The sequence below is a fragment of the Bidens hawaiensis genome, unplaced genomic scaffold, assembly GCF_021521415.1.
Source record: "Bidens hawaiensis isolate Kalapana, Puna unplaced genomic scaffold, B.hawaiensis_p1.1 tig00017158_1, whole genome shotgun sequence".
In the NCBI taxonomy this organism is placed as follows: domain Eukaryota; kingdom Viridiplantae; phylum Streptophyta; class Magnoliopsida; order Asterales; family Asteraceae; genus Bidens; species Bidens hawaiensis.
The window spans coordinates 324,743-351,496 of record NW_027492595.1 but is presented as its reverse complement, the minus strand read 5'-3'; the positions used below and the strand labels follow the sequence as shown (position 1 = coordinate 351,496).

At 34.9% G+C, this 26,754-nt stretch overlaps 2 protein-coding genes across 3 annotated transcripts in view; both read right to left on the bottom strand.

Annotated features, from left to right (window-relative positions):
* Window positions 1-13: 13 nt before the first annotated feature.
* LOC143553211 (uncharacterized) lies at window positions 14-2,774 on the bottom strand. 2 transcript variants are annotated; one of them, XR_013138793.1, is made up of 5 exons: window positions 2,258-2,774; window positions 2,046-2,166; window positions 753-1,726; window positions 595-662; window positions 14-136 (listed from the first exon to the last, which is right to left on the bottom strand). XR_013138793.1 is itself a non-coding variant. In XM_077043247.1 (3 exons), the coding sequence occupies exons 1-3, from the start codon at window positions 2,333-2,335 to the stop codon at window positions 1,533-1,535; spliced, it is 393 nt and encodes a 130-aa protein (XP_076899362.1). In that variant the 5' UTR covers window positions 2,336-2,774; the 3' UTR covers window positions 14-1,532. The 2 variants fall into 2 exon arrangements, 1 of the variants encoding a protein (XP_076899362.1); XM_077043247.1 differs by having other exon boundaries at window positions 14-1,726.
* Window positions 2,488-26,754, bottom strand: part of LOC143553226 (uncharacterized) — a 30,591-nt gene continuing 6,324 nt past the window's right edge. The window contains exons 2-9 of the mRNA XM_077043260.1: window positions 7,420-7,477; window positions 6,621-7,299; window positions 6,114-6,546; window positions 5,155-5,369; window positions 4,153-5,048; window positions 2,886-3,121; window positions 2,627-2,805; window positions 2,488-2,506 (exon numbers count right to left, since the gene is read on the bottom strand). Of these exons, the coding sequence (XP_076899375.1) occupies window positions 2,488-2,506; window positions 2,627-2,805; window positions 2,886-3,121; window positions 4,153-5,048; window positions 5,155-5,369; window positions 6,114-6,546; window positions 6,621-7,299; window positions 7,420-7,477 (2,715 nt within the window). The remainder of the gene's footprint in view (window positions 2,507-2,626; window positions 2,806-2,885; window positions 3,122-4,152; window positions 5,049-5,154; window positions 5,370-6,113; window positions 6,547-6,620; window positions 7,300-7,419; window positions 7,478-26,754) is intronic.

Here is a 26,754-nt window from a genome sequence, read left to right as displayed (position 1 = left end):
ATATAGGTTAAAAGTAAAAGTAATACATAATAACTTTCAAAAACGACATCTTCATTCTAACTACTTGAACCGATGTCTTCAATCTTGCAACTTGAACCGACGTCTTTATTATCACAAGTCAAACCATAGAAATCACCTAACAAAACATATTACATTAGTAAAATGAAGCTTAAAAATATGTAAGTGTTTTCGACAAGAAAATGTAAGTGTTCGTTTATGTTCGTTCGCTAACAAAATAAACAAACGGTTCACTAGCATTAATTAATGAACATAAACGAATAAATATGTCAGCTTCAAATTAAAGTTAATTTCCAAACAAATCGGTTGTTTGCTTATCAAGGGTATTTCTGGTATTAGGCAATTTTGGGTCACAAGCTTCAAGGTTATTGCAAACTGAGCACATAACATATATTTTATGATCCGACTTCTCACAAGTCAAACTACAGGTTTTAGCACACAATATCATTTCAGGACAGTTTGTTAATGGGTCATTAAGTCAGCAAATTATGACAATTTTAGTCAACAACAAGTTATCTTTTAGGTTTGAGCCGTTGGATATAAGCAAACATTAAAAATGGTAGAATTTGCGCTAACCTTGAGATGCCTCAGCAGTCCAGCCCTCAAGCATTTGTACCAATTTGTTGTTGGTCCATAGATATTAACTATATACGATTATCAAAACATTAGTACTTGCGTAAAAATATGTGTGTGTACATACATATTGTTATATAAACCAGTTTTTGAAAACTAACCGCATTTAAATAACCATCTTCAAAGAGATTTGATTTTACCACTTCAGGCTCGTAATTGTCTTCATCAACCTAAATTAACAAAAAAACTGTTATAACACTAACAAATCAAACTAAATGAACAAAAAATATGAGAGTAAATGGGCCGGCTACCCGTTGATAAAATGAACTGCTCGCGAAGTTCTCATCGTGAAATTGTGGGGAGACACGACCCACTTGATTAGTCTAAAATAGCAAACAAATTGTTATAATATAAACAAATCAAACTAAATTAAAAAATATATATTAGAGTAAATCGGTTGACCTTTTGTGAACATAAAGTTAAAGCGTTCGCGGTGTCATTGTCATTGTCATTTATTTGTGGCGAGTTGCTTGTATGACTCGGTGAAGAAGAACTCAACTCCACTCTCGGGGAACTTGGTGACTTGCTTGGTGCCCTTTGGTTCACAAGCTACAATTTAACAAAAATATATTCTAGTAAATACTGATGCACTAAAATATATTTTAACACTAAAATAAATTTAAACATATAAACAAAAATATACCCTTATCGATATTCTTGGCCACTGAATGATTTGACCAACCAACGTCTCAACCGTATTAACTTCTGTTGTTTTTGTTACATTGTAGACTTCAAAATCTTTAAATGAATCAACAATGCCATCCACGGAAACCTTGACACAATCTACCATTATTGGCTTACAATGTAAAACCGCACCGATGGTCGGCCACGCCTTACCTTCAGCCACCTTCACTAGTGAGTCACCCACGTTTATTAGCAACTCACATCGGGTTTCGCTCTGCAAGACCATTCAACATTTTTAATATACATGTACATATATATAGCAAACAATTAAAATATATTACCATGATAGGTGGATAGTTGACATGTCCATCAGTACACGTGTCCACTTGTCGTATCGAGTTTCTACCATAGTTCACATTTTTAAACAACCCTCCATGAACTTTAGTGTAGCCTATAAACTCATTATAACAATATCAATTTCATCAATTTATATATATATAAAAGGGGAGGATTCTGTGCAAAATTTGGTTAACAAAAAAATCTTGGCCACATTATTATAACAAGAAGCAGCATACCAACTTTTTGGTACCGACAAAAATATAGCAACATTATTATAACAAAATATAACAGCAAGCATCATAACAACAAAAATATATATCTTTATTTATTTTTTATTTTTTTTGGAATAACAGATGAACAATTAACAAATCTAGAATGTGCGTACAAAAGATTTTTTGCGACAAATATATGTATATATGTATAGTCATTACCTATGATCTGGGACACCGTTCTTGATCGCCCGCCGTGCTCGGGTCCAACAACTCGAACAAGCGGGTCTTCTTTATTTTCATTATAGCTTCCATCAGCTATCATAACTTGCTCGACTCGATACTACAAAAAACAATTGTTAAAACATCTAACTATAACATTAATAAATCAAACTGAATTCATTTTCATATAACTAAATAGCATAATCATTTACCAAAGCATCAGCCTTCTCAATCCCATCATCATCAAGTGAATACAGCTTGGTTTTTTTGTTTTTTGTTGCATGACCCATTATAAACAACCTAGAACGTGAGTTTTGTATTCCTTTAAGTCCCGGGTAGCTTTCCTCAAGCTGGGGCCATATGATACTTTGCTTTCGTTTCAAACCTCTATAGCCTTCTCGTCCTACCTTAGGCGTGTTTTTTCTCTTTGAATTACTAGCTTTTACTTTTTCTCTTTTTTCCTTCACATAAATCAACAAATTGTCATTAATTACATGCAAACATATACATGTAATATTATTAATATTAATAAACAATTCAAATATACCATAGCCTCCTCACTAGTCTTTTGTATAACGAACAACTTCCAATCTTCTTCATCAATAAATGGAAATTTTTCATAAGCTTTCGGGGCATCGGGACTAGGGTCTGGATTATATATATAATTTGTAGCAGTCCTAGATCGAAAGTTTGTGCCAAGTCTCACAGCCCACCTCCTCATATATTCTTTAGGCGTATCAGTCTCAATCTTCCAAAATTGCTATAGAATAAAAACACCAAGTTAAAATAATAACCAATAATTTATAGGTATTTCAATTAAGTTAAAAATATAATACGTGCCTTCGTTTCTGACCACACGTAATCAAAATCTTTGTCTTCGAATTGGCACATTTGAATATGAATTGGAAAGCAATGTTGAACCGTCATCCCATAGAATGAACTAAATTTGCCAAGTATTTCTGGATCATCATGTAGCGGCATATTATTTTCATCAAATCTCATAGGTAACTTGTCCTCGGGAATTTTAGTTAAAAAAGCAGCAATCCCGCGTGAGGTTTTCTTTATGTTACTCACACCTATGGTGAGTGAAAGTCAAATTAATACACTTGCAATTAAATATAATCTAACAAACTACTACACGTGCAATTAATACACTTTAATATCAGGCCAGGACCACCTACAACCCTTTATTTATTCACAACCACATCAACCCAAACATATAAATAATGAAATTGAAACAAAACAATAACTTTGGTTCAGGTTCCCCACTGCCTAAACAATTAACAAAAATAACTGAAGATGTGACTTACTGTGCTTGTTGAAGAGGCAAAGAGGGCTGACGAGCAGTACAATTTCAGTCAACAGTTCGTCGTGGGTGGGGCTTATTTCAGTGGGTGGTCCGATTGGGGCTGAATGAGTTACTGATAAGTTAGGGTTTGCTATTAGGGGTGGTGTGTGAATAGATTGGCGGTGTACTTAATAGTTTGGCGCCTAATTGAATGGATATAGATCACTGGAGGGAATGTCAAATACTTTTGACTTTTGGGGGTGGAATTTGGCGGTGACTTGGAATTTGGCGGTGTGACTGTGGTGTACAGCATAATATAAAGCCAAATATAATTTGTTTATGTAAATGATAACATTTTTATTAAATGGCTATTAAAACAACATTAGTGGTGTTTAAGTTACGTAAATAATTTGTTTAATTTATGTAAATTATAACCAAACAATAAAATACGGTTGATGGAAAAAAAAAGGTTTGGTTTCGGTTTTTTCGGTGCGGTGGGTTTGTGACTAAAACCGAACCGAAAACCAAACTTTCGGTTTTATGATTTTCTAAAACCGTTTGATTTCGGTTCGGTTCTTAACAATATACAATATAGAACACTCATAATAAAACAAACAAATAAAACACATATTTTTAAAAAGTTTTAAATGAAATCACACAAACAATCGACAATGTCTCCTTAACACTCATAATCAAACACGTCTATTTATCTTCATCATTCTTGTTTATTCTGCATATAATAAAATTATTAATAAACTGGTTATTAAATTTTTTAAAAAAATAAAGATAAATTATATTAATAAACTGACTATATCAAACCTTCATCAACATAAATCTCATCAATGTCATCACGTAAGTATGTGGTGTGCCTCATATTCTCGTAATCACTTGGTTCAATATCGACTGAAAACGGTGGTAAATCATCAAAGTGGTCATCTTCCTCTTCGTTAACGACATTATCGACACCAAGAATATGTCGTTTACCTTGAAAGACAATGTGGTATCTTGGTTTGCTCGGGTCCTTGACAAAAAAAACTTGTGTGACATGTTTTGCCATAACGAATGGTTCAGATCTATAGCCGTCGGTTGCAAGGTCAACAAGTGTAAACCTATATTTGTCAACTTGAACACCTGTACGGTTGTTCACCCACTTACATCTGAACAAAGGAATCTTAAAATCATGATAGTCCAATTCCCAAATTTCTTGTATAACTCCGTAGTAAGAACCCTTGGCGATTTTTATCATTGTTTCACGACGTTGACCGTAGAGCTCGGTCGTTGATGCTATTAATGTAACTCCACTATTTTGAACGGCACTCTTTTTATCTCGATCACTAGTGTAAAACGTATAATCATTAATGTCGTACCCTTGATATGATTTAACTCTACAATCTGGACCATCTCCTAATCTTTTCACGGTTTCATCAACATCAATTTCTTTTACCTTATTTCTCATCCACCTCGATAACTCTTTGTTTTGAGTTTTTATGTACCATATATCATCCTTATTCGGGTTTGTTGACCGTAACATCTCCATGTGTTCATTAACATACGGAGAAAGACACGCCATGTGTTTTAGGACCACTAAATGTGCTGTTTGTACATCTTCACGATTTGGGATGATTGCTTTAAGACCAACTACCGCGTGACCCTCAAGTCGACCCGAATGACGAGTTTTAGGAACACCAACACACTGTCGACACCCTCCATATAGCCTGTGAAAAAAAAACAATTATAATATTGTAAATTAATACTAATATATATCATATGTTAATGATAACATTACCTTTGCAGAACTCAATCACCTCTTCAGAAATATACCCTTCAATAATACTACCCTCTGGTCGATTACGGTTTCTTACATGCCCTTTTAAGACACCCATATATCTTTCAAAAGGGTACATGTACCGTAAGTATACCGGACCACAAGCCTTAATTTCTTGAACGATGTGAGCTATTAGGTGAACCATTATATCGAAAAATGATGGTGGAAAGTACATCTCCAGTTCACAAAGGGTAACATAAATGTCTTTTTCCTATTTATCAAGTTGTTCAACATCAATAACCTTTGAGTGAATGTTGTTAAAAAACAAACACAGTTTTGTGATTGTATTTCGGACGTCATCAGGTAACAATCCACGAATTGCTATAGGAATCATATGTGTCATCAAAACATGACAATCGTGAGACTTCATTCCAAGCAATTTACGGTCTTTCAACGACACCAATCTTTTAATGTTTGAAGAATAGGTTGATGGAACCTTAATATCATGTAAACATTGACAAAATTGTCTTCTTTCTTCTAGTGTTGTATTATAACAAGCAAGTGGCAGAAGAACACGGCCACCTATCTGTTGCGGGGCAAGATTTGTACGTTTATATAAAAGTACCATGTCTTTTCGGACCTTTTCACCATCTTTAGTTTTACCCTGAATATTTAATAATAAGCCTAACAAGCTATCACATACATTTTTTTCTATGTGCATAACATCTAGACAATGGCCTACCTTTAAATCTTTCTAGTAAGGTAAATCCCAAAAGATTGACTTTTTTTTCCATATGGCTCCTTTATTATCACGAGATCTTTTCCCCAACACAGTATTTTTAACTCGTAAATATGGATTAGACCGTGTTTGCATCGTTCGGTGCCCAACCTCTCCGTTAAACTCAACTTTTTTATTCCTAAAAATGTGACCCCTCGGAAGGAATCTTCGATGGTCCATGTATACAAGTTTTTTGCAATTTTTTAAATATATTGAACTTGTTTCATTCTCACAAACAGGACAAGCTTTCTTACCCTTCACCTTGTATCCCGACAAGTTACCATATGCTGGAAAATCATTTATTGTACAGAAAATCATGGCACGCAATTGAAAGTGTTCTTTCTTATAAGCATCATATGCCTTTACACCTGAATCCCAAAGGGTTTTTAAGTCATCAATCAAAGGAGACAAGTACACATCAATATTATTACCAGGCTGTCTCGGACCCTGAATCAACAACGACATCATAATGTATTTTCGTTTCATGCATAACCATTGTGGAAGATTGTAGATGCATAAAAGAACCGGCCACGTACTATGGCGACGACTCATGGTCCCAAATGGACTGATCCCATCTGAACTAAGACCAAACCGTATGTTTCTAGCCTCCTTCCCGAATTCACGATACTTGTTATCAATGGTTTTCCATTGAGGTGAATCCGCCACATGTCTTAGTTTTCCGTCAATTACACGTTCTTCTGAATGCCAACGTAATAATTTGGCTTCTTTTTCGTTTGAAATAACCTTTTCAGTCTCGGTATAATAGGGAGATACCACAATACTTTAGCAGGCGGTCGTTTTTTTGTCATCTCATCGTCAACGTCACCCGAATCGTTTATCTGTTTATACCTTGATGCACCGCACACAACACATTTATGGTTATTTTCATACTGATTTCTATACAATATACAGTTATTTGGGCATGCATGAATTCTTTCAACTTCTAATCCCATCGGACACATTAACTTTTTTGCTTGGTATGTTGAAATTGGTAATTCATTATCTCTTGGAAGCCTCTCATGCCAAAACACTAACAACTCTGTGAAACTTTTATCACTCCATCCATTTTTTAACTTCAAGTTAAGCAAGTTTAACACTGTATCAAGTTTCTTAAAATTAGAACCAGGATATAATGGTTTTTCTGCATCTTCAAACAGGTGTTGTAAATTTTCAATTTCAGCATCACCCATGTCAGTCTCCATGTCATGTAACATTTCATTTACGTTTTCATTGGGATCATTTGAATGGTTATCATCGTCTATGGGGTCATTTGATTTTTCATCATCACCGTTAAGGTTTAATGAGTCATTGTTATATGTGTTATCAATAGTGGTCGATGACGTGCTAAAATCAGCTAGTGATTCTCCATGCCTTGACCAACAATGGTATCTAGGCTTAAAACCATTTTCGAACAAATGTGCCTCTATTTCATTGGTATCATTACAATACTTAAAGTTTTGACATTTGGAACAAGGACAACAAATGGACCGACTTCCTTTATTAGCGCGATGTGCTTCGGCAACCCTAAGAAAACTTTTAACACCTTCCGCGTAAATTTCAGATTGTCGCAAAGCTTTGTACATCCAATCATCACGATCCATCTGAAAATAAAAATAAACAAACAAGTGATGTAAATGTATGTAAACCGGCACTCTAAGGTAGTGGATCCTAACCCACTTTTTGGATATTCTAGCTCATATGTATACATTTTAACGTGCTAGCTATTTAAGAAAAAATCGGCAGCATTTCTCCTTAACTCCTCAAGTATGCGTATAAAACGCAAACCCGATGGAGTAGGAGTAAAAGCTACCGTTTTTTCTTACTTAGCCAACACGTTAAAATGTATACACGTCCTAATGAGATAGAATATTCAAAAAGCAGTCCCAAATGGGACAATCCAAAATTTATCTCAATTAGATAAATTTTAGACGGGTTTTTCTATAAGGTTATCTTAAATTCATATTATGACAACTATATCATATATAAAATATCTCTTAAAACTAAAACGTACCTTCAATTAAGTGACAAAATTTAAGATGTGAAATTTTGAGCTTTTCTTGCTTGAAGTGAGGAAGAAGGAAGAAGCTAGAGAGTGAATCGTGAGAGGGAAAGAAGATACTATATAATTTTGAAATATAGCCGTTCACAAAATAAGAACAATAATGGAACCTATTGCATTTGAATCGCACCTTTTACATTTGATAATATACATTTTTGAACCGCACCTTTTGCATTTGAACCTATTCAACGTTAATTTGTTTAAAAGAACCGCATCTTCTTCTTTTACATTTAATACAAAAACAAAATATTATGAATTTGGTCTAAAGGTGCTGTGGATCTTGAAACCGCACCTTCTGTGTTTAACCCATCGCATCTTATGCCTATTTGTGTACTAGTGTGCGTTGCATCGGATTTATGACAAAGGAAAACAAAACTCGTGAATATATGAAAATCTTAATACTATCAGAAAAAAACAAATGAAAAGCAAACTATATAAAAAAACAAACTTGAAATGTTAATTAAATTACTCGATGTTCAGATCTTCGCTAAAGCTGCAATATAGGTTGTCATGCCAAATAGCAGAGCGTCATCATAGTATAGCCTAGATTGAAAACTCAAGCGACAAACCAAGAGCAACATAAAACACTAGCCACTCTTGTTGCAATAGACAACAAAAAATTGCACCGACGCATATACACCCACGACAGAACAACCAAAAGCAGTAAAAGGCCACCTGAACAACATCGCCACTACACCACCGCTACTACCCCATTGCTACCTAGAGTTCCCAAATAAAGCTCAACAAAAGTAGGCCAACCACCTCTCCCTTCCGGCTGTCTTCCAAAACCGTCGCACCACTGCCACATCACCACCACACCATTGGCCACTGGACCACGCCATTACCACACCACGTAGGGTTTCTAAATCCATCCCCTTTCGACTATCTCCCCGCTAAAAGGTCACACGACCACCGCCACACCACCACAAAACCCTAAATCAACAGTAAAAAGTTGGTTAAATATGGATTCTTAAACACGTGGTGACGATGGTGGTGGGAGCATGGTTATGGGTCGATGGAAGATAATTTAATTCGTCAGCAGTGAGATATATAAGAGTAGATGTTGAACACAATGGCGGTGTAGACTGTGGTGGTTAAAGATGATGTTACCGATGAATTAAGATGATGGTGTAAGAACACTGAGTGCTAATTAAAGACGATGATATAATTCGACAAACTTTTTGGTACCTCTAGTAAAAATTAAGATGTAACCATATCATTGGTTGGTGTTATTTGGGTATGTTTGCTAAGTACTTCGGCATGCGCCCCGGATAACCTTATTCATAAAATACTTCGGTTTCCTATGTAATAATAATTATAAATAAATAAATATAGTTAGATATTTGTTTTTACTATTTATACATATGTAAAATATGTAAAATCATCTTTAATACATGTAAAATATAACGTGTATTTGAGTTTTAGAAAGTGACATGTCGATCATTCTGATATATTATAGACAAGTAGTATGATTTTTTTCAAGAATTTTGTCAAATACGGTGTAAGGTAAAATAAAACAAAACATGTATATTCTTTTTATTTATAATAGTAAATTATAGTTTTCAATCTTTGTATCCCTAGGACCCTAGCTCTCGAGGCGGTTCACTTTTTGAAGCGGGTGCAAAAGGTGGTCCACAGTGACTCACAGAGCTCGAGAAATCAATGATTTATATTTAGTATAATAGATTTTGCGATTCAAAAGGGGATAGCGGCGCAGTTTGTTGCTCGCTTACCCATTATCTATATGTAGCTCAGTTTGTGTTATATTTAATAACTATTTCTAATAAAAAAATAACATGCATTTTTAATCTTTGTACGTAGTTTGCTCTAAATTTCGACAAGAATTTTGAATTTTTAGTATATAAAATGCTTCTTGTTTTATAAAACTATACACTTTCAGTCACTTCACTAAATCTATTAAAGACTATTGAATCTTAAAAATAAACAATTTACGGTTCGAGGGTGCATGCTTCAAAATCGTAGTTTACCTTTCACTGTTATTTTATACATAACTTCACATTTAATTTCATTTTTCCGGTGTTGAAAGAAAACAAAAACTGATTTACGAATTGCAAAGCGTAACTAAATATGTATCTAAGCTAGAATAGTAGAATGAGATGTTGGATAATTTTAAATGATAACAAAAGTTAGAAATAAAGATATTTTGTTGTTATGCGCTCTAATATTGTAATTTTTTTAGTGTTCTAAATGAAACATATATAAACATGGTTTACATTTTAGAAAATAGGATCAAATACATTTTAGTATGTGATATTTTTAAGAGAAATCTGCATTCTGTCTCCCTGGTTTATATCGTCGCATGATGGGTTAACCCCTGAAAAAGATTTTGCGAACTTTGACTCCCTGTGTTTCTTCGGCGGGTTCTTCTGACTCCTGCCGTCAGTTAACCGTCCGTTGACCGTTGGTATTTTAGTAATAGTACCAACATATAAGGGTATTTTAGTAATCTTCTTATAATAAATAAAAAATATAATAATAACAATAATAATAATCATCAGCATCGTATGGCAACAAAAAGCAGCTCAACTCAAAGTTTAATAATAATAATAATACTCATCTTCATCATCAGCTCATCTTCATCATCATCAACCTCAAACCCTAGATTTCATCACTCAAACCCTCAAATCTCTTAAATCCCACCACCAATCGCTTCAATTCTACCACCGCACCACTAATTCATTCCGATCAAAACCCTAACCACCGTCGCCATGGATTCTGGCCATCACGCCGCCGCCACGACAACCACCGTCGCCATGGTTTTCGGCCATCACGTTTTTCCGATTATCTCGTTTTTCCGGCCATCATGTTTTTCCGGTTATCTCGTTTTTCCGGCCATCACGTTTGTGTTCATTGTGTTCGGGTTGGGTTCGGGTGGTTTTGTTCAGGTGCTTGTGTTCGGGTACTTGGGTTCGGGTCGTTCCGTCGATTTTGAGCTAAAATGACAATAAAAAACGATCCGTTTCGTCGTTTTCGGACGAATAGTTTACTAAAAACGGGTCGTTTCGTCGTTTTCGGACGAAAATTTTACTAAAAAACGGGCCGTTTCGTTGTTTTCGGGCGAAAAGTTTACTAACAAATGAGCCGTTTCGTCGTTTTCGGACGAAAAGTTTACTAAAAAACGCGCCGTTTCGTCGTTTTCGGACGAAAAATTTACTAAAAAACGGACCGTTTCGTCGTTTTCGGACGAAAAGTTTACTATTCGGAAGAAAAATTTACTAAAAAACGCGCCGTTTCGTCTTTTTCGGACGAAAAGTTTACTAAAAAACGGACCGTTTCGTCGTTTTCGGACGAAAAGTTTACTAAAAACGAGTCGTTTCGTCGTTTTCGGATGAAAAGTTTTTACTAAAAAACGAGTCGTTACATCTAAAAGACGATGAATATATATATTTATATATATATATATTACATAACTATAAGTATATTACATAATTAAAGTTTCAATTCAAATGATGAATATATATTACATATTGTATAGATTTATTAAATGTTAGTTCAGTTCAACTGGTTGGTGTTTTGTGTTATCAAATTGGGGGTCGGGGGTTCGAACCCATCTTTACACGAAATATGGATATTTAGTTTTAAGATTAATTATAGGCTCAGGGGCAAAATGGTCATTTCAGCGTTTTTTGTCAGTCAACTGACGGCAGTGGCACAAACTGACCCACTGGAGAAACACAGTGGCAGAACATTCACAAAATCTTTTTCAATGATTAACCCATCGCACGACGATATTAACCAGGGAGGCAAAATGCAGATTTCTCTATTTTTAATCAAAATTTATGAACCTTGTTTATTGTTTCATGAATGCTTTATTTTACCACTACCTCATACTTTAAATTAATTTTAAAAAAAATAGTAAATAGCTTCGTAAATGTTTCATCGAATCCACTTAATTACCGAAAAAAAAACTATGATTAATTTCATATATCCATACAAATATTATATATACTCAATTAACTTGAAATCTACCTATACTAATAAAAGTAAATAATTCTAGACACATGGCATTATAAGGTTAATTCTAACTATTAAATTCCCGCCATAATCACTTCTCTTCTATTGATGGAAAAGAAAAAAATCTTGGTTCTCAATATGGTGTTGATTATAAATTCAACATACAATATTAATTAGTCAATCTCCATTGATTGAATTACTAATACCATAAATTATATTATAAACATAATTCATATAAAAAAATATCAATATAATAATTACGTGTCATAAATATATTTTCTTTAAAATTGAAATTTATATACAAAAGAGTTTATATTTAAAAAGTACATTAACATTCAATTTTTTTAGACATCTTCATATTGACGAAAACTATAATAATCTTTTTTTAATTTTTTTTTACAAATATTCAGTTTTAAAAATTATAAACAATTTTTTTATTTTTTAAATTTATTATAAGACTATTGTGATAGTTGAACAACAGTGTGTTTATAAGGATAACATGAAAGCTGTTAAAAAATGAAAATCTGGTGTCTTTTTTGTCTATGGTCGGGTATGGAATGTATAACATTTTTGTGAAATAATTTAGTTACATTTTTCACATAGAAAGTCCTCATTGTTTTAAATATTGCTTCCAGTGGTATTGCTTCATTATTGTATCCGTCGATAGAACAACCCGTTCTCGATTTAAAATTCAAATATATTTGAAGATATAAAACGATCATACTTGTAGTACAATTTTTTACATAATACAAACTAGGCCTGTTCACGAGCCGAGCCCGAGCCCGAGCCAAGGCAAGCTCAAGCTCGGCTCGATATTCAATCGAGCTGGCTCGGCTCGAGCTCGAACTCTTAATCCAGCTAAAAATATGAGCTCAAGCTCGGCTCGATTTTAAATCGAGCCGGCTCGGCTCGGCTCGATTTGGCTCGAGTTTACCTGTAACAATAACAATTATATGCAACCATCATGTTAAAGACGTTGAGATCAACACCAACCAAATACAAACTAAATAAATACGTCTCGTACAAAAATAAGCAGAGAATCGGCGGCCGATGGCGGAGGATGAGCGGCGCCCGATGGCGGAGGTGAATATGAGCAGCGGCGGAGGTGATTATGAGCATCTAGGGTTATGATGGAAAATGAAACGTATACTAATTATTGAGTGTGTGAACTATGAAGTCCCATCCCTGAGCTACTCGGTATATGGAATTATGAATATGAACTATGGAGTAAGAAAGGAAATTGAGCTGGATTAAAGGAAAGCCCATGTATTAAAATAATTGGCCTCGATAATTATATGCATGTATGTATATATATATATAATAAATTAAAATAAAATAGTTCGAGCCAACCGAGCTAGCCAATCGAGCGATCTCGAGTCGAGCCGGGGCTAGCTCAGGGTCGGCTCGTTTAGAAATCGAGTCGAGCTTGGCTCGGCTCGTTTACAATCGATCCGATTTCGAGCGAGCTTTCTCCGAGCCTTTTTCGAGCGAGTTTCGAGCGAGCTTCGAGCCGTGAGCTTTTTGAACAGCCCTAATACAAACAGACTTAATTATCTTTTTTTATTTGTATTAAAATACTCATTGTAATTTATACGTTTTTATCCCGTGTAATACACGGGTTTCTAAAGCTAGTATCATATATGCCCTTACAAAGTAACTAAAATATCATATATGCTCTTATAAAACATTTAAAGTATCATATATACCCCTATTTATTAATAAGAAATTAATAAATGACATTGTCGTTATTTTAAAAAACAACTTTCATATATGCTCATTTTTAACAAATAGACTGTTCTACCCATTCTCATTACATAATGTGTTTATATACCCTATGTTATTATTTTAACTTTAATCGATTTTTCTCACATTTAACCTTTTATCGCATCTAGTCAAACTAGAGTAATATGGTCATTTTTTTAAAAGATTTTTAATGAATTGGGTATATATGATATATTAATAACTTTACAAGGGTATATATATATATATATGCTATTTTTAGTTTTAAATGTGTATATCTATAATACTAGCTTTTGAACCCGTGTATTACACGAGATTTGTCAAATAATAAAAATAAAAAGATCCATTATTTAAAAGAATGGAACAGAATTATAGGTAAAAAGAAGATTAAATATATATAGTATAAACAATAAGAAGTCTAAAATCTCAAATTTACAAATTTGAATTTTTTTATATACAACATTTGCAAAATTGTTTTGACCAATTATCCGTGGATAACTATGATAAATGAGATGAGAGATTAGAGAATTAAAAGAGAAATTATAACTCATTTCTCAAAATTGTTTTGTCTCATGACCCATGGATAAGTACGATAAATAAGATGAGAAATTAGAGAATTGAAAATGAAATTATAACCCATTGCCAAAATTATTTTGGCCCATGACCAATGGATAGTTAAAATGAACGAGATGACAAATTAGAGAATTAGAAAGGATTATAACCCATTTGTTAATATGGTTTTGCTCCTAACCCATAAATAGGTAGGATGAATGAGAATAGAGATTAGGCCTAGAATGAATGTGGGATTGCCACATCATCCTCATTATTTTCTTTTATTAGTATAGTTAGATTTTCAATATTTGTAAATGTGTATATGAAATTGCCCCGAAAAACTAACATTCATATAAAAGGTATATAATACATTTCATTTTTTTTATAACAAGTTCCATCTAACTTATAATAAAAGGATTTTTTTTATTTTACTAAATATGAGTTCCTTTCCTTATAATGAACTTGTAATATAAAAAAACTTAAGAATTCATTAAACTTATCCAATTAATTTCTCATTGATGGATTGATTCATCGAGATCCAATACAAATCACACTGTAATTTTCTTGTTCCTAAATGTGCCTATTTAATCTTTTTAGGTTTAAGTTCTACTCTAGATAAAGATCCATAAGGTTTTGATTTGCACATATAATACAAATGCTCCGATTACCATTCTTTTTATTAACACTCTCATAGTTGTTGAATGCACTTTTATTCTCTATTTCCTCTCTTCTTTTAGAAAGGGAGAAGAAAAAATGTGGCTTATATTTAATCGTATCTCTAATTTTCTTTATTCCGTTCCGCGTCAATAACTAGAATGGGAACATAAATGCATCCACGAAAAAACGGTTAATCTCTATCAATATACATGTCAAAGCTAACTGAATCATAGAGTACTTAGTACCGGTGTTACATAAAGATATGTTTTTAGATGAGGATGAGAGAATACTTTCTTTTATTCATAAATCAACAAAATTAGAGCATTGTTAAAAGTTAATTGACTAATATAGAAGTGAATATCTAACTGTGACGAAAAAGTTAAAAAGATTTTATTACTGTTATGTGAACATCTCATTATTCAAAATATATATGAAAAATAATATAAAAAAACGACCAAGAATCATTCAAAATGTATTACACAACAAATAAATGAAAATTAAAAGTTATAAGCGTACAAGTTTTTCATGGGTGAATCATAAAGCTAAACTAAACTATCTAAAGTGACTAGATTTGTGTAGATTTAATTGTTGAGATCCCGTCATGTATTTCCTTTTTGTATGTACATTTTGGTAGAGATGCACAAACCAATTCCAAAGCCTAAACCGGGTCACGATCGGTTTCGGTTCGAGTTGAAACCCGTTTCTTTGCCAGTTCTGATCGGTTTTGGTTCAAGTTTGGGTCGTAGATTTATTTGAGTTCATTTTATGCTACATCCCATTTCAGGATTGAATCTATTAAACATTTACATGTTCATAGTTGGCCCTAGTCCATGTTCTCGCAAGGCACGCCTCGGCCCTTTAGGGTGTAATGATTGACCAATAACGCAGATAGTCTACCATAAATGTCGCGTCTTGAAAGCATAGATGAAAGTGACATGGTTTGGACCTAGGATCGTACAAAGAAGATGCAGTTGTAGCCAGTGTCTATATTACTATACTGGTGGTTGGGACCTTGTGGTTGTGGTTTGAACTATTCCACTCATAAAACCATGGCCCCAATACAATCACCATAGCGAAATTTCAGGGTACTTAAAACATCATCATCTCTAATAAGTGACATCCAAGTATCCAACCAACAAATTGCAATAACAAGACTATATATTATAATATTTTCTTCGGAAATCAAATCTGGAGTTTGAGGGTTGTTGGAAAGACCATTATTATAGAAATGAAAGATGTACCAAAATCGAAATTAATAAAATAGTCTTAAGGAAATGGTCACGGGCTGTTCCAACAAAAAATCACACATTTTTCATTATATAAAAATAAATAAGTAAATAACTAACTGACTTCAATACAAAAGAGTGTGGATGTGTACGGTCTAGTTCACAAGTGTTTGCCGAGATTCTAGATCGAATAGGTAACTATGAGTTTTTGAGAAGCTAAATTAACCAAATTGGCTGGGTTGACTAAGTGGGCTCGACCAACTAAGATAGTTTGGTTTGGGAGGCTTGGGCCGTATTTAAACACAAAATCGCATTGCTAGATCTTCAAAAGTTTAGTAAATTGGTAAGCTTAGAAAAAATTTTATGAATATTTAACCTTTCTAGTATTAACGGGTTTACGAGAACAAGGTAAGAAAAAAAGAAATCATTAACTTTAAATCTATGTGTATAAGCGTATTAAAATAAAAGTGTTGTATTATAATTGTTATCTATGTATGTTAAAACTTATTTCTATTTATTTAATTATTTGGATTGAAAAAAATATAATTTTAAATGTTTATTAAAAACTCGACTGGTTCGGTTTACCTTGCCAGATCCAAATTGTAAACATATAAATCAAAACACGAAACCCAATTTCTCAAACCATAAACCAAACTGCATTGCTTCTAGTCCAGCCTAAATAACCAATTTAGCACTACTTTGATGGTTTGATTGGTTCGACTTGTATATAAATACCATGTTTGTATCTATCTTTTTACTAGGTGTGGCAAATGTGACTCATTGGGTTGAATGTGTTGTATTAAAATGTATATAGTGAGTCAAATTAAAAAAAAGATTGACATGGGTTTAAACGGGTTAAAATTTCTCAACATTTTTTTTATTGGAACGAGAAAAACGGAGAAAACTTTTTAGAATTTTTACTTTTTTAGCTTTTCATTTATATTTCGAGTTATAATTTTTAATTATTCTTTTAATGAAGGGTTTTGAAATTGGTCAAATTGGGTTGAGCTTTCAAAAACTTATTTAACCCATTTCAAAAATTTCTAATTAAAAAATTCAAAAAAAACAATTAAAAAATCATAACTCTAAATATAAATCAAAAACTAAAAAATAAAAGTTTTAAAAAGTTTTCTCCGTTTTTCTCGTTCCAGTAGGAAAAAAACACGAGAAATTTCAACCCGTTTTGACCTTTTCAATCATTTTATTTTTTTGTTTGGCTCATTCTAACACATTTTAATACAACTCATTCAACCAAATAATTCACATTTGTCACCCCTAGTTTTTACCTAATTGAATAGTATTTAGTTCCATTTTTATTTTTTTCTGGTGTATATAAAAGCATTACTAAGTTATTATATGGGACACTCTTTTAAACATAAAAAAGGAAGAAAACTCTTGTATTGGTTATCATCATCAATGATCAAATACAATATAACATGTTAAGGTGGTGTTTGGGTGAGTTTTTAAAATTTTGTTTTTCTCTTTATTTGTTTTTTAAAAAGTAAAATCAACTTTTAAAAAGCTTCAATCTGAAACTTTTAAATGAGTTTTACCAAACACATTTTATTTTTCAACAAACAAATAAAAAAAATTTAAAAGCTCACCTAAACACCCTCTAAATATAATAACATAAGTGGTACAATCTCATCTTTAAATATTATTAAAGCAAAACAATTTGGACACATGGGCTTCATCTAGGCTGTCCATATGTGCAATCCAGTCATCAAGTTACCATTTTCATATTGTCTAATATTGTGTCACGTGTCCTGCTCTCCAAACACCAAAATTAACAAAACCGGTTTATTTTTCACAAAATAATGGATGCAGCCACCGATTCTCTCTCTAATCTCCTCCTCATTATACGAACTCTAATTCCGTCGTGAGATCCACAATCAATTCCACCAGTGATATTCGTTGTAACTTCCCGATGAATATACGAATCCTACATCCGTCGATGCGATTCAGCATGGAACCTCTAGATTGTTTACCAACAATACGAGCCTTAATTCCGCCGATCGGACGCGCGCCTATTGGAGACATCAAAATCCTTGGAATAGATTCTCCGATGATTATATTCAATGTAACGAGCAATCAAATTTTGCATTAACAATATTTTTTTTAACAATTTTAATTTGGTTCCGGCCAATCTGTTATACCAATATTTGTTGATATCTGACTTTTCCGGTCAATTAATTTTTATTTTTGTTTATTTTATTTTATGTACTTTAAATCGTTCCTATTTCTGGATAATTTTATGATAATTTTTATTGTTTCTTCTTAATTTAATTTTAACAAGTGAATTAAAAATCCTTCAATACTTTATATCCGACCTATTTTTGGTTATTTTTTATTTAAAGTTAGTAATTGTTTTGTTTGTTCAAGTATTATAATTTTCCGGTTAACATGTTCTTATAGTTTTGTTATTCAAAACTTGATATTTTAATTTTCCGGCTAATATCCGTTCAATTTATTATGGCTGTCATTTTTATATTGTGTTTTTATATTTAATTTTCATTATTTTACATCCGACCAATGTCTGTTTCTATTTATGTTAAATTAAATATGGTTTTCTTTGTCCAATTATTAATTTATTCCAGTTATCCTGTTTTTGTAGTTTTGTTCTGCAAATGTTTATATTTTGATTTCACGCTAATTTTCGTTTTAGTTTTATTTCCGGCCAGTTTATTTTTAGTTTAAACAAATAACAGAAAGTTTTAATTTGGTTAATTATAGTTTTAGTAACCTTTCAAAATAATATTGTGAAATTTTATTTTTGTTAAGATTATAAGTTTAGTGAGTTTTGAAATAATAATTGTGATTTTTTAAAACAAAAGATATTTTTCTTAAATGACAATAATAACATAATTAACTAAATAATTTATGATTTCCTCACTTTTTCCGTTTACCATAAAATTATCCTAAATTAAGGAATATATTTTTAAATATTTTCTAAAAACCCTTTTCATGGTTAAATCTTAATTTAATGTTGTTAAGATCATAAGTTTAGTAACTTTTGAAATAATAATTGTGATTTTTTAAAACAAACAATTAATTTTCAAATTGACAATAATAACAGTAATTAAGTAAAGAATATATGATTTCACTGACTTTTTCCGTTAACCATAAAATAATCCTAATTAAATAATATATTTTTGAATTTTCAATAAATCAGAGTTTCGAGTTTTATTTCAGCGGAAGTTTTTAATAAAATATTTTTATTTTGAAAACTAATTAAAAAGTCGGGTTTAAATACTCGTTCAATGTTTACAATACATTTCTTTAGAAACATAACTGTTTGTAATATTTTGAAATAAAATATCTGAGCCATCAAATAGCATCTAATGACTATAACTCCAATCTTCTATTCCCCTTGCTTGTATGTTCTAAAATTTCTTGTTTCCCTGTAACATGGGTGGGAAAATACGTCAGCACAAAGCTGGTGAATAACGCTAACTCTAAAATCTCTTTCAATACCTTTGTAAAACCAACAATAATACCTTTGTGACTACTCATTAGGCACCCAACTACATTGGGATCAAATTACCCTAAGTACCTTATACAATTAATTATATACACAATATCATTTCTCTGAACAGTCCCGTAGACCTTCAGATGCATGTTGATGATATGCATGGCCTCGGGGAAATGCCGAGTCACCATGTATGTTTGGATCCAGACACATGTATACTCTTAATCAGAGTGTCCGTTTCTTATTATTGTACACAAAGTTTTTAAGGATTCGTAAATCCTATGCAAACATTCTGACTCAATATAAAAGGTTTGGGGCGTATTCACCTTGTCTGTTTATAATCAGTTTCTGATACTGATTCCTGTTTTCTGTTCTCTTCTTCTTGTTTTGTTACCTCGGACCTATAGTACGAGAATAACCTTTGTATAAATAACTAGATCAGCGATCTAGCTTTAGACCTTTAGTCTATTTTGGTATAACTTCAACCTTGAAAAAATCATTTGTTTATATAAAACATTTGGACATTTAGTCCTTTTGCTTCATTTACCAATTATATGCTACGTTTCTTCTTCAAGAAGAAACGTCTATACTGAGTTTCTTCTTCAAGAAGAAACATTAATTTCATAATTATAATCTCTTGTATTATATTTCTTAGTCATAAATAAATACTATTTTGACTATAACCTTTGCTCAAAAAAAGTTATATTATTCTTAATCGTAATCAAGGTTTGGCTATAACTTCGACTATGGTCTAAGCCATTTATAATAATATAATAATAACTTAGGCAGAACCTCTTACCTCGCACGGGTATTCGGAGTTAGATTTCCTAAGTTTATACGGGCAGCACTTCTACTCTATCTGCACGTTTCTCGAGGCGTTTATTGATCCACCTTCCTTGGCACGCAAATCGAGACAATGTTCGGTCGCCGGGTCGTGCACGTACTTCGAGACGGAATGTCGGGTTACTTTTGGGTGGCACGCACTTCGAGGAAAACGCCGGGTTTATTGTACAGATTACGATGTGTTATTTGTCGGGTCGGTGGCACGCAAAACGATGTTCGGCACGCAAACCGAGGTAGAGAGAGAAAGTTGTTTTAGAGAGAGAGTGGAGAGGTGTGCTGCAAATGAGCCGATCCCCTCCCTATTTATAGCAAATTTTGGATCCTATCACGATACGCGATAGGCTCCTTTCTCATGTTCATCGCGTATCGCGATGACACATGTCATCAGGTGTAGGTTCCCTGGACGGATCACACGAGATATCCCGATATACACAGGTGCGGAATCCCTGTGTAGATCGTTACGGACGTAGAACACGAACACACGAACACACGAATACGATACGAACAAACACACGTTATATTAATAACTCAACACGTGATATAATCACAGTTACAGACTCTCGACCTCACGTCACTTGACTCACACGAACTCTAACTGCTGAACTAACTTTAAAACCAACAACCCAAACGATAATCCGTAACCTATATAAATACACGACAACTTCGCCTCAGGCGAAGTTGTCCATAACTTCGCTTGGTTAACAAGTTCGCCTAAGCGAACTTGTCAACAACTTCGCTCGGTTAACAAGTTCGCCTAAGCGAACTTGCCAACAACTTCGCTTCAAACAAACAAATACATAAACAATATTACAGACTCGATTACAGACACTAGACATATGAACTACTGACATTTATGCACCAACAGACTCCCCCTTGGCAGTAGCTTCATATCTTGATCTTTCAGCTCTTGTCTCGTAATCCTGTAACTTCAAGCGTGCACTCCTTCTATAACACACACCGACACAACGCTTTGATATTTCCTTGCTTCATCCTTCCAAGCAGGAATATAAAAGATCTTTTTCTCGTTAAGCATCTTCAGATCAGCTTGCGATAAGTTAACAAGATGCATCGGATCGTAAACTCTAAGGATCTCTTGTTCATCCTCATCTTCCATCACTGCCTCCGCTGTCTCACAATCAACGAACCACCATTTTAGGTCTTTGAGCACATCCTTGGGCATAAGCTTCATCGGTACTTCTTTAAGGCACCAGATTGGTTTATACTTCATAACCATCCAAGGCTTTCCATCAGCTCTCAAACCTCTATCCTTGTCTTCAACAAGTTTCCCTTTCTGTGGTTTCAACAGCTCAAACTTCTTTTCCTTTATGCTCTCTTTCCATACGATTTTCCCTATGACTCTAGCCATATTATCATCACTTCGATTGATCAACCCCAATCTGGCTAAGTCTTTAACCTCACATTCAGGCAGTGTGTTTAACGATCTCAACATTCTTCTAAGGTACTGAACTCCATCATATCGTTTAATCACGAAGAGCCGCAACTGCTCATCATAAATCCAGCATATAATCCCTTTCTTTGCTTCAGCATAGCCCTTAATATTGTAACTCTTTTTGAACATGGTAGGGACTGCCGGTTTCTTCGTTTTGTCGAACCATTGAGCATATCCTTCCTTCCACCTCGGCTGCTCTTCCCATTTAGTATCTTCAACTGCCGTCTGATCACCCATATCGGCCTTCTCAACCTCTGGAATGTCATGTTCGACATTTTCCTCCACTATCTCTCCTTCCTCAATCTCATTCTCAATCTCAATCTGCTCACCGATCTTCTCAATCACATCACTCGGCAGCACATCCTCATCAAATAACACATCGTCACTGAACATATCATCGTCAAGTTCCCTTAACGCATCAATCACGTCATCATCAACCAACACCACATCATCACCACTAGAACCACCAGCCGCGTCGGCAGACTCCCCCTGAGCTGTGGAAGTACCAAGAGCTTGAGAAGTTCTTGGCAGCTCACCACCTGCATCTTTCGATGCATTGGGATCATCGTCTCGGTCGTTTCTCTTCTTCGTCCTGAGCTCGTCGCCTTTACAGCTCATCTCCCCCTGAGATGCCAAGAACTCCTTCAAGGCATCGATAATTTTCCCATGCTCAACCAGGAGGGATGACTGTAGTTGATTTGCTTCTACTAGGCGTTGAATAGTCTTCGATTGCTCTGCTACGATCCGCTCTGGTGAAGCTATTCTCTCTGAGTCTGACATAGGCGTAGGCGAGACATCAGAAGCAGGCGTAACCGCAGGTGGTACCATACCTGATAACCCTGCAGTAGTGACGACCGTTGACTCTACAAATCGTGCAGCTACCACCGACTGAGTAAGCGTTGGAGGTGGTAGAGACACAATCTCCGGAGTCGACGTCTGGATGATAGTGGTAGATGGAATGCCAGCAGATGATGTAGCCACCACGGAAACAACCGCAGCGCTTGTACTTGTAACCTGTACAGAAGTAGGAACGATAGACATACCAGACAGTGAGGCCGGAGCAAAACGTACCATCCTTGAAGTCTCTCCAGCTCCCATACCTGCACCTGTCCTTTCCCGTCTTGAACGTCGTATCAGCTTATGTATATCTTCTTCCTCTTCTGACTCATCATCATCCTCCGTTCTCTTTCTCTTCCCAAACGTTCTCTCTCGAGACACCATCAACCGTCTCCCCTCATTCATGATCTCATCCAAATCTGAGTCAGCCATCGACGTAGCTGCTCTAGTAACACTCACACCCGAACCTTGTGCAGCAGAGACCTGCACCTCTGCATGTGTATCAACTTGATCCATATCGAAATAACCTTGACCTCCAAAGACAGCATCAAGATCTATATCCTCTGCTGCCGACACAACAGGCACAGCAGATGTAGCTTGAGTTGCTCTTGCCTGTCGCGGTTGAGGATCTCTGAACTCGTCCCCACCAGCAGGAACATACTCTGGGTTGATTAAAAACCCAAACAGTGGAGTATGCCTTGGACGACGTTCAGGGTTGCTCCTCGCACTCGAAGTGCGGCATTGAGCAAAGATACGTTTGCTCACAGATTCCACGTATCTGATCGGTCTTCGCTGAGGTAGATTCGGAGCCACATGGTTCAATATCATCTGGATGAAACGTGGATACATAATGAACCGCTCCCGAGCCATCGCCCTTCTCTGTCTGTCAATCTCGTAAAAGACCATCTGACTAAAACTATAGCATTTATTGTAAGTCAATGCAGTCATTGCGGACTGCATGGTCGCACCCATACCGTCAGTGCCCGCCTTCCTTCCTGACATGCAAACTATCATGACGTGCATAAGGAAGCGCCACTGACCAAGTAGAAAACCCTTCCGTCTCTGTGAATCGCCTAATGGACCAGAATAGCCCATTCGGAGAAACGCTCCATCACGAAACGGAGCCACAAACTCAGTTGGGTTGTCCCTCGTCTCTTCTCCAAACCGTAATGCCACCCGAATCTGTTCAGAATTGAACTGAACCCGTTGATTGTTCACAGTCGCTCGCATGACCGGGGGCTCAACACGACAATCGTATTCTACCGTCTGCCAAAAGTCTTCGATATTTGGTAAGGATATCGGCAGAGTGTTCGTGATAGCATGAAAAATCCTCGAGCGTATGAGGAAAGTAATAATCTCGCGGTAATCCTCAACGCCGCTCGCTTCCGGGTCAAGGGTGATGTACATATTGTGACCCGGGAAAAATTGCCTTTGGTTATCACCATCGTCTCCTCCTGCACCTCCAGCACCAGCTACTGCAGCCATATCTGCAACAAACGAACCAAGTTAGATAAACATTAAAGCATAACACAAGTTCGCTTATTACCATGAGCGAAGTTGTGATAAAGACTGTATAGGCGAAGTTAAAGTTTGGGCGAAGTTGGGAACAACTTCGCTTCAGCTTTAAGTTCGACTAAAAATTATTAAGTTAAAAAGGTTCCAGGCGAAGTTAAAGTTTGGGGCGAAGTTGGGAACAACTTCGCTTCATCTTTAAGTTCGCCTCACCACAACATCGCCTCAGGCGAATTTAAGTTTCAGGCGAAGTTGAGCATCAGGCGAAGTTACGGATAACTTCGCCTCAGGCGAATTTAAGCTCCAGGCGAAGTTACGGATAACTTCGCCTAAACCTTAACTTCGCCTGAATCTGAAACGGCGACAGTAAGGTTAATCGAAATCCGGAAAACCGGTGTTTCGATTAACTTTGACGATTGAGGAGGCTCAAACACATGATATTAAGGATAACTAAACGACCAGTTTACTCATGAACATGTAAAACAAGTTTTGAACTCGGGTTTAAAGGTCGGTTGTTCGAGGTTATTAACCGGTTGTCGAAACAACCTTAGATTAACATCAATGAATATATAACATTTGATAAAAGAACCCAAACAACCTTTAGATCGGTTTGAAATCGAAGAACAAGATAACAAGTAGGATCAGTATAAGTTCGCTGTGTAAACGGATGATATAAGTTCGCTGAGTTTGAGAATAATGAACAGAATTGACTGTTGATAATCCTTATATATGGGCGGAGTTATTCAGGCGAAGTTACGGATAACTTCGCCTAGGCGAAGTTAACCACAACTTCGCCTGTTCAACAACATCGCCTATATATTTACAAAATTTAACCTTATAAGTTTAACATTTTTCCAATTAAGTTATAAAAATTTCCTTTAAGAACTAACTAACACGATCAAGTCCAAGTAACCCGTTATAAACAAATACAACTATAGAAAAAGAAAACTTTAAACAATTTAAGTATAAGGGATCAAATTTCAGTCTCGATAGGGACTGCTACGTTTTAGAAAAGATCCGAACAGGAATCATACTAAGTATGTGACTGTCACTTAGATCTGTGTTTAGCTGTATTATGACATAAAGATACAGGTTGTAAGCAGGTAAATAACTTAGATGGTTTTCATCGTTTCTGTGATACGAGTTAGATTCAATTAAGCCTCAAAATTTAAGTGGGCAACAACTCAGAAATATTGATGCCTCCTATCTATCCTCAAAGCGTATTTGGCTTTCCCCAAGTCACCCCAAATTGACCTCGACCCATAGTGTCTGATTAAGTTGTAAGCACTCTTCTTCTGGTTCCCGTTCTTCTTCTTACTCTAAGATTGAGAAGTCTTGATATTTTGTCATCTCTAAAATGTTTCAATTTTTTTTTAAATAATTCGAATTAACATAGACTTCAAAGTAGAAATTAACTGCAAGTCCCGAATCTGGATCACTGCAGTATCTTGAGACGCTATCTTCACGGGAATCAGAACACACATGGGCTCGTGTATGACTGGGTAATCGCTTTTATGCCTATCATTCGGAAATATATATATGAAGACATGCAAAACTCTTAAGGAGTTTCCACGTAAAATCAAGTAGATTTAGTTTGTATCACGTCTACTTTTACGCACCATAAAAAGTTACCATGACATACAATGACTGTCCTAAAGCCTTTTAAGCCTAATAACTTCACTAGCTAAGCACACAGAATTAGTATATCTATCATTTTCCAAGGTTGGATCAATTTTCTGTTAAACATAGCTAACGAACTTCTTACGAAGTAACAGACTTAAAAAATAATTTCATTTCCCTGTAAATTTTGAATTCTATCGCCCCGATCGATTCAAAGTTTTCAGGTAAACGGTTATCCCTAAGATCCAATGGATCAGCTGGACCGACCACATACTAGTATGTGTCCTTCTAACTAAGTATGATCGACTAATTTTAAGCGAGAGAATGAAAAACTCATCATAAACCGCCCCCGGTCACTATCAGTAATCTGGTTAATGGCTATCCTTAAAATCTACAAGTAGAAAATGAGGACCAAAACATATCCGAAGACAAGTCCTTCAAACTGATGTAACCGACATATTTTTAAGCGATTAGTGACGTTTTTTTTTTTTTTTAAATATCACAAGAAAAGCATGGTTACTCGGGATTGATCATCCCATTCAGTTCAATAAGGTTTTGAAATCTGGATTTGTCAAACGCTTTAGTATATAAATCAGCGAAATTATCAAGCGTATCCACCTTTTCAAGCACAATCAATTTCTTCTCAGCACAATCCCGTATAAAATGATGACGTATGTCAATATGTTTAGTTTTACTATGTTTCACGGGATTGTTAGTTACTGAGATAGCAGCTGTGTTATCAATGCAAATAGGAGTAAGTAAGAAATTCAGACCATAGTCGCGCAACTGTTATTGTATCCAAAGAACCTGAGAGCAGCAGTTGGATGCTGCCATGTATTCTGCCTCACAGGTTGAAATTGCGACTGAAGTCTGCTTCTTGCATTGCCACGACACCAATCTGCCACCAAGAAACTGACATCCTCCAGTTGTTGACTTCC

What these genes read in the sequence shown, in the direction of transcription:
- LOC143553211 (XM_077043247.1), bottom strand. Translation starts at nt 2,335, where the DNA reads ATGGGTCATGCAACAAAAAACAAAAAAACCAAGCTGTATTCACTTGAT. An exon ending in TTGAGAAGGCTGATGCTTTG is followed by an intron (nt 2,167 to 2,257) that starts GTAAATGATTAT and finishes TGTTTTTTGTAG; the next exon opens with TATCGAGTCGAGCAAGTTAT. An exon ending in AACGGTGTCCCAGATCATAG is followed by an intron (nt 1,727 to 2,045) that starts GTAATGACTATA and finishes ATGAGTTTATAG; the next exon opens with GCTACACTAAAGTTCATGGA.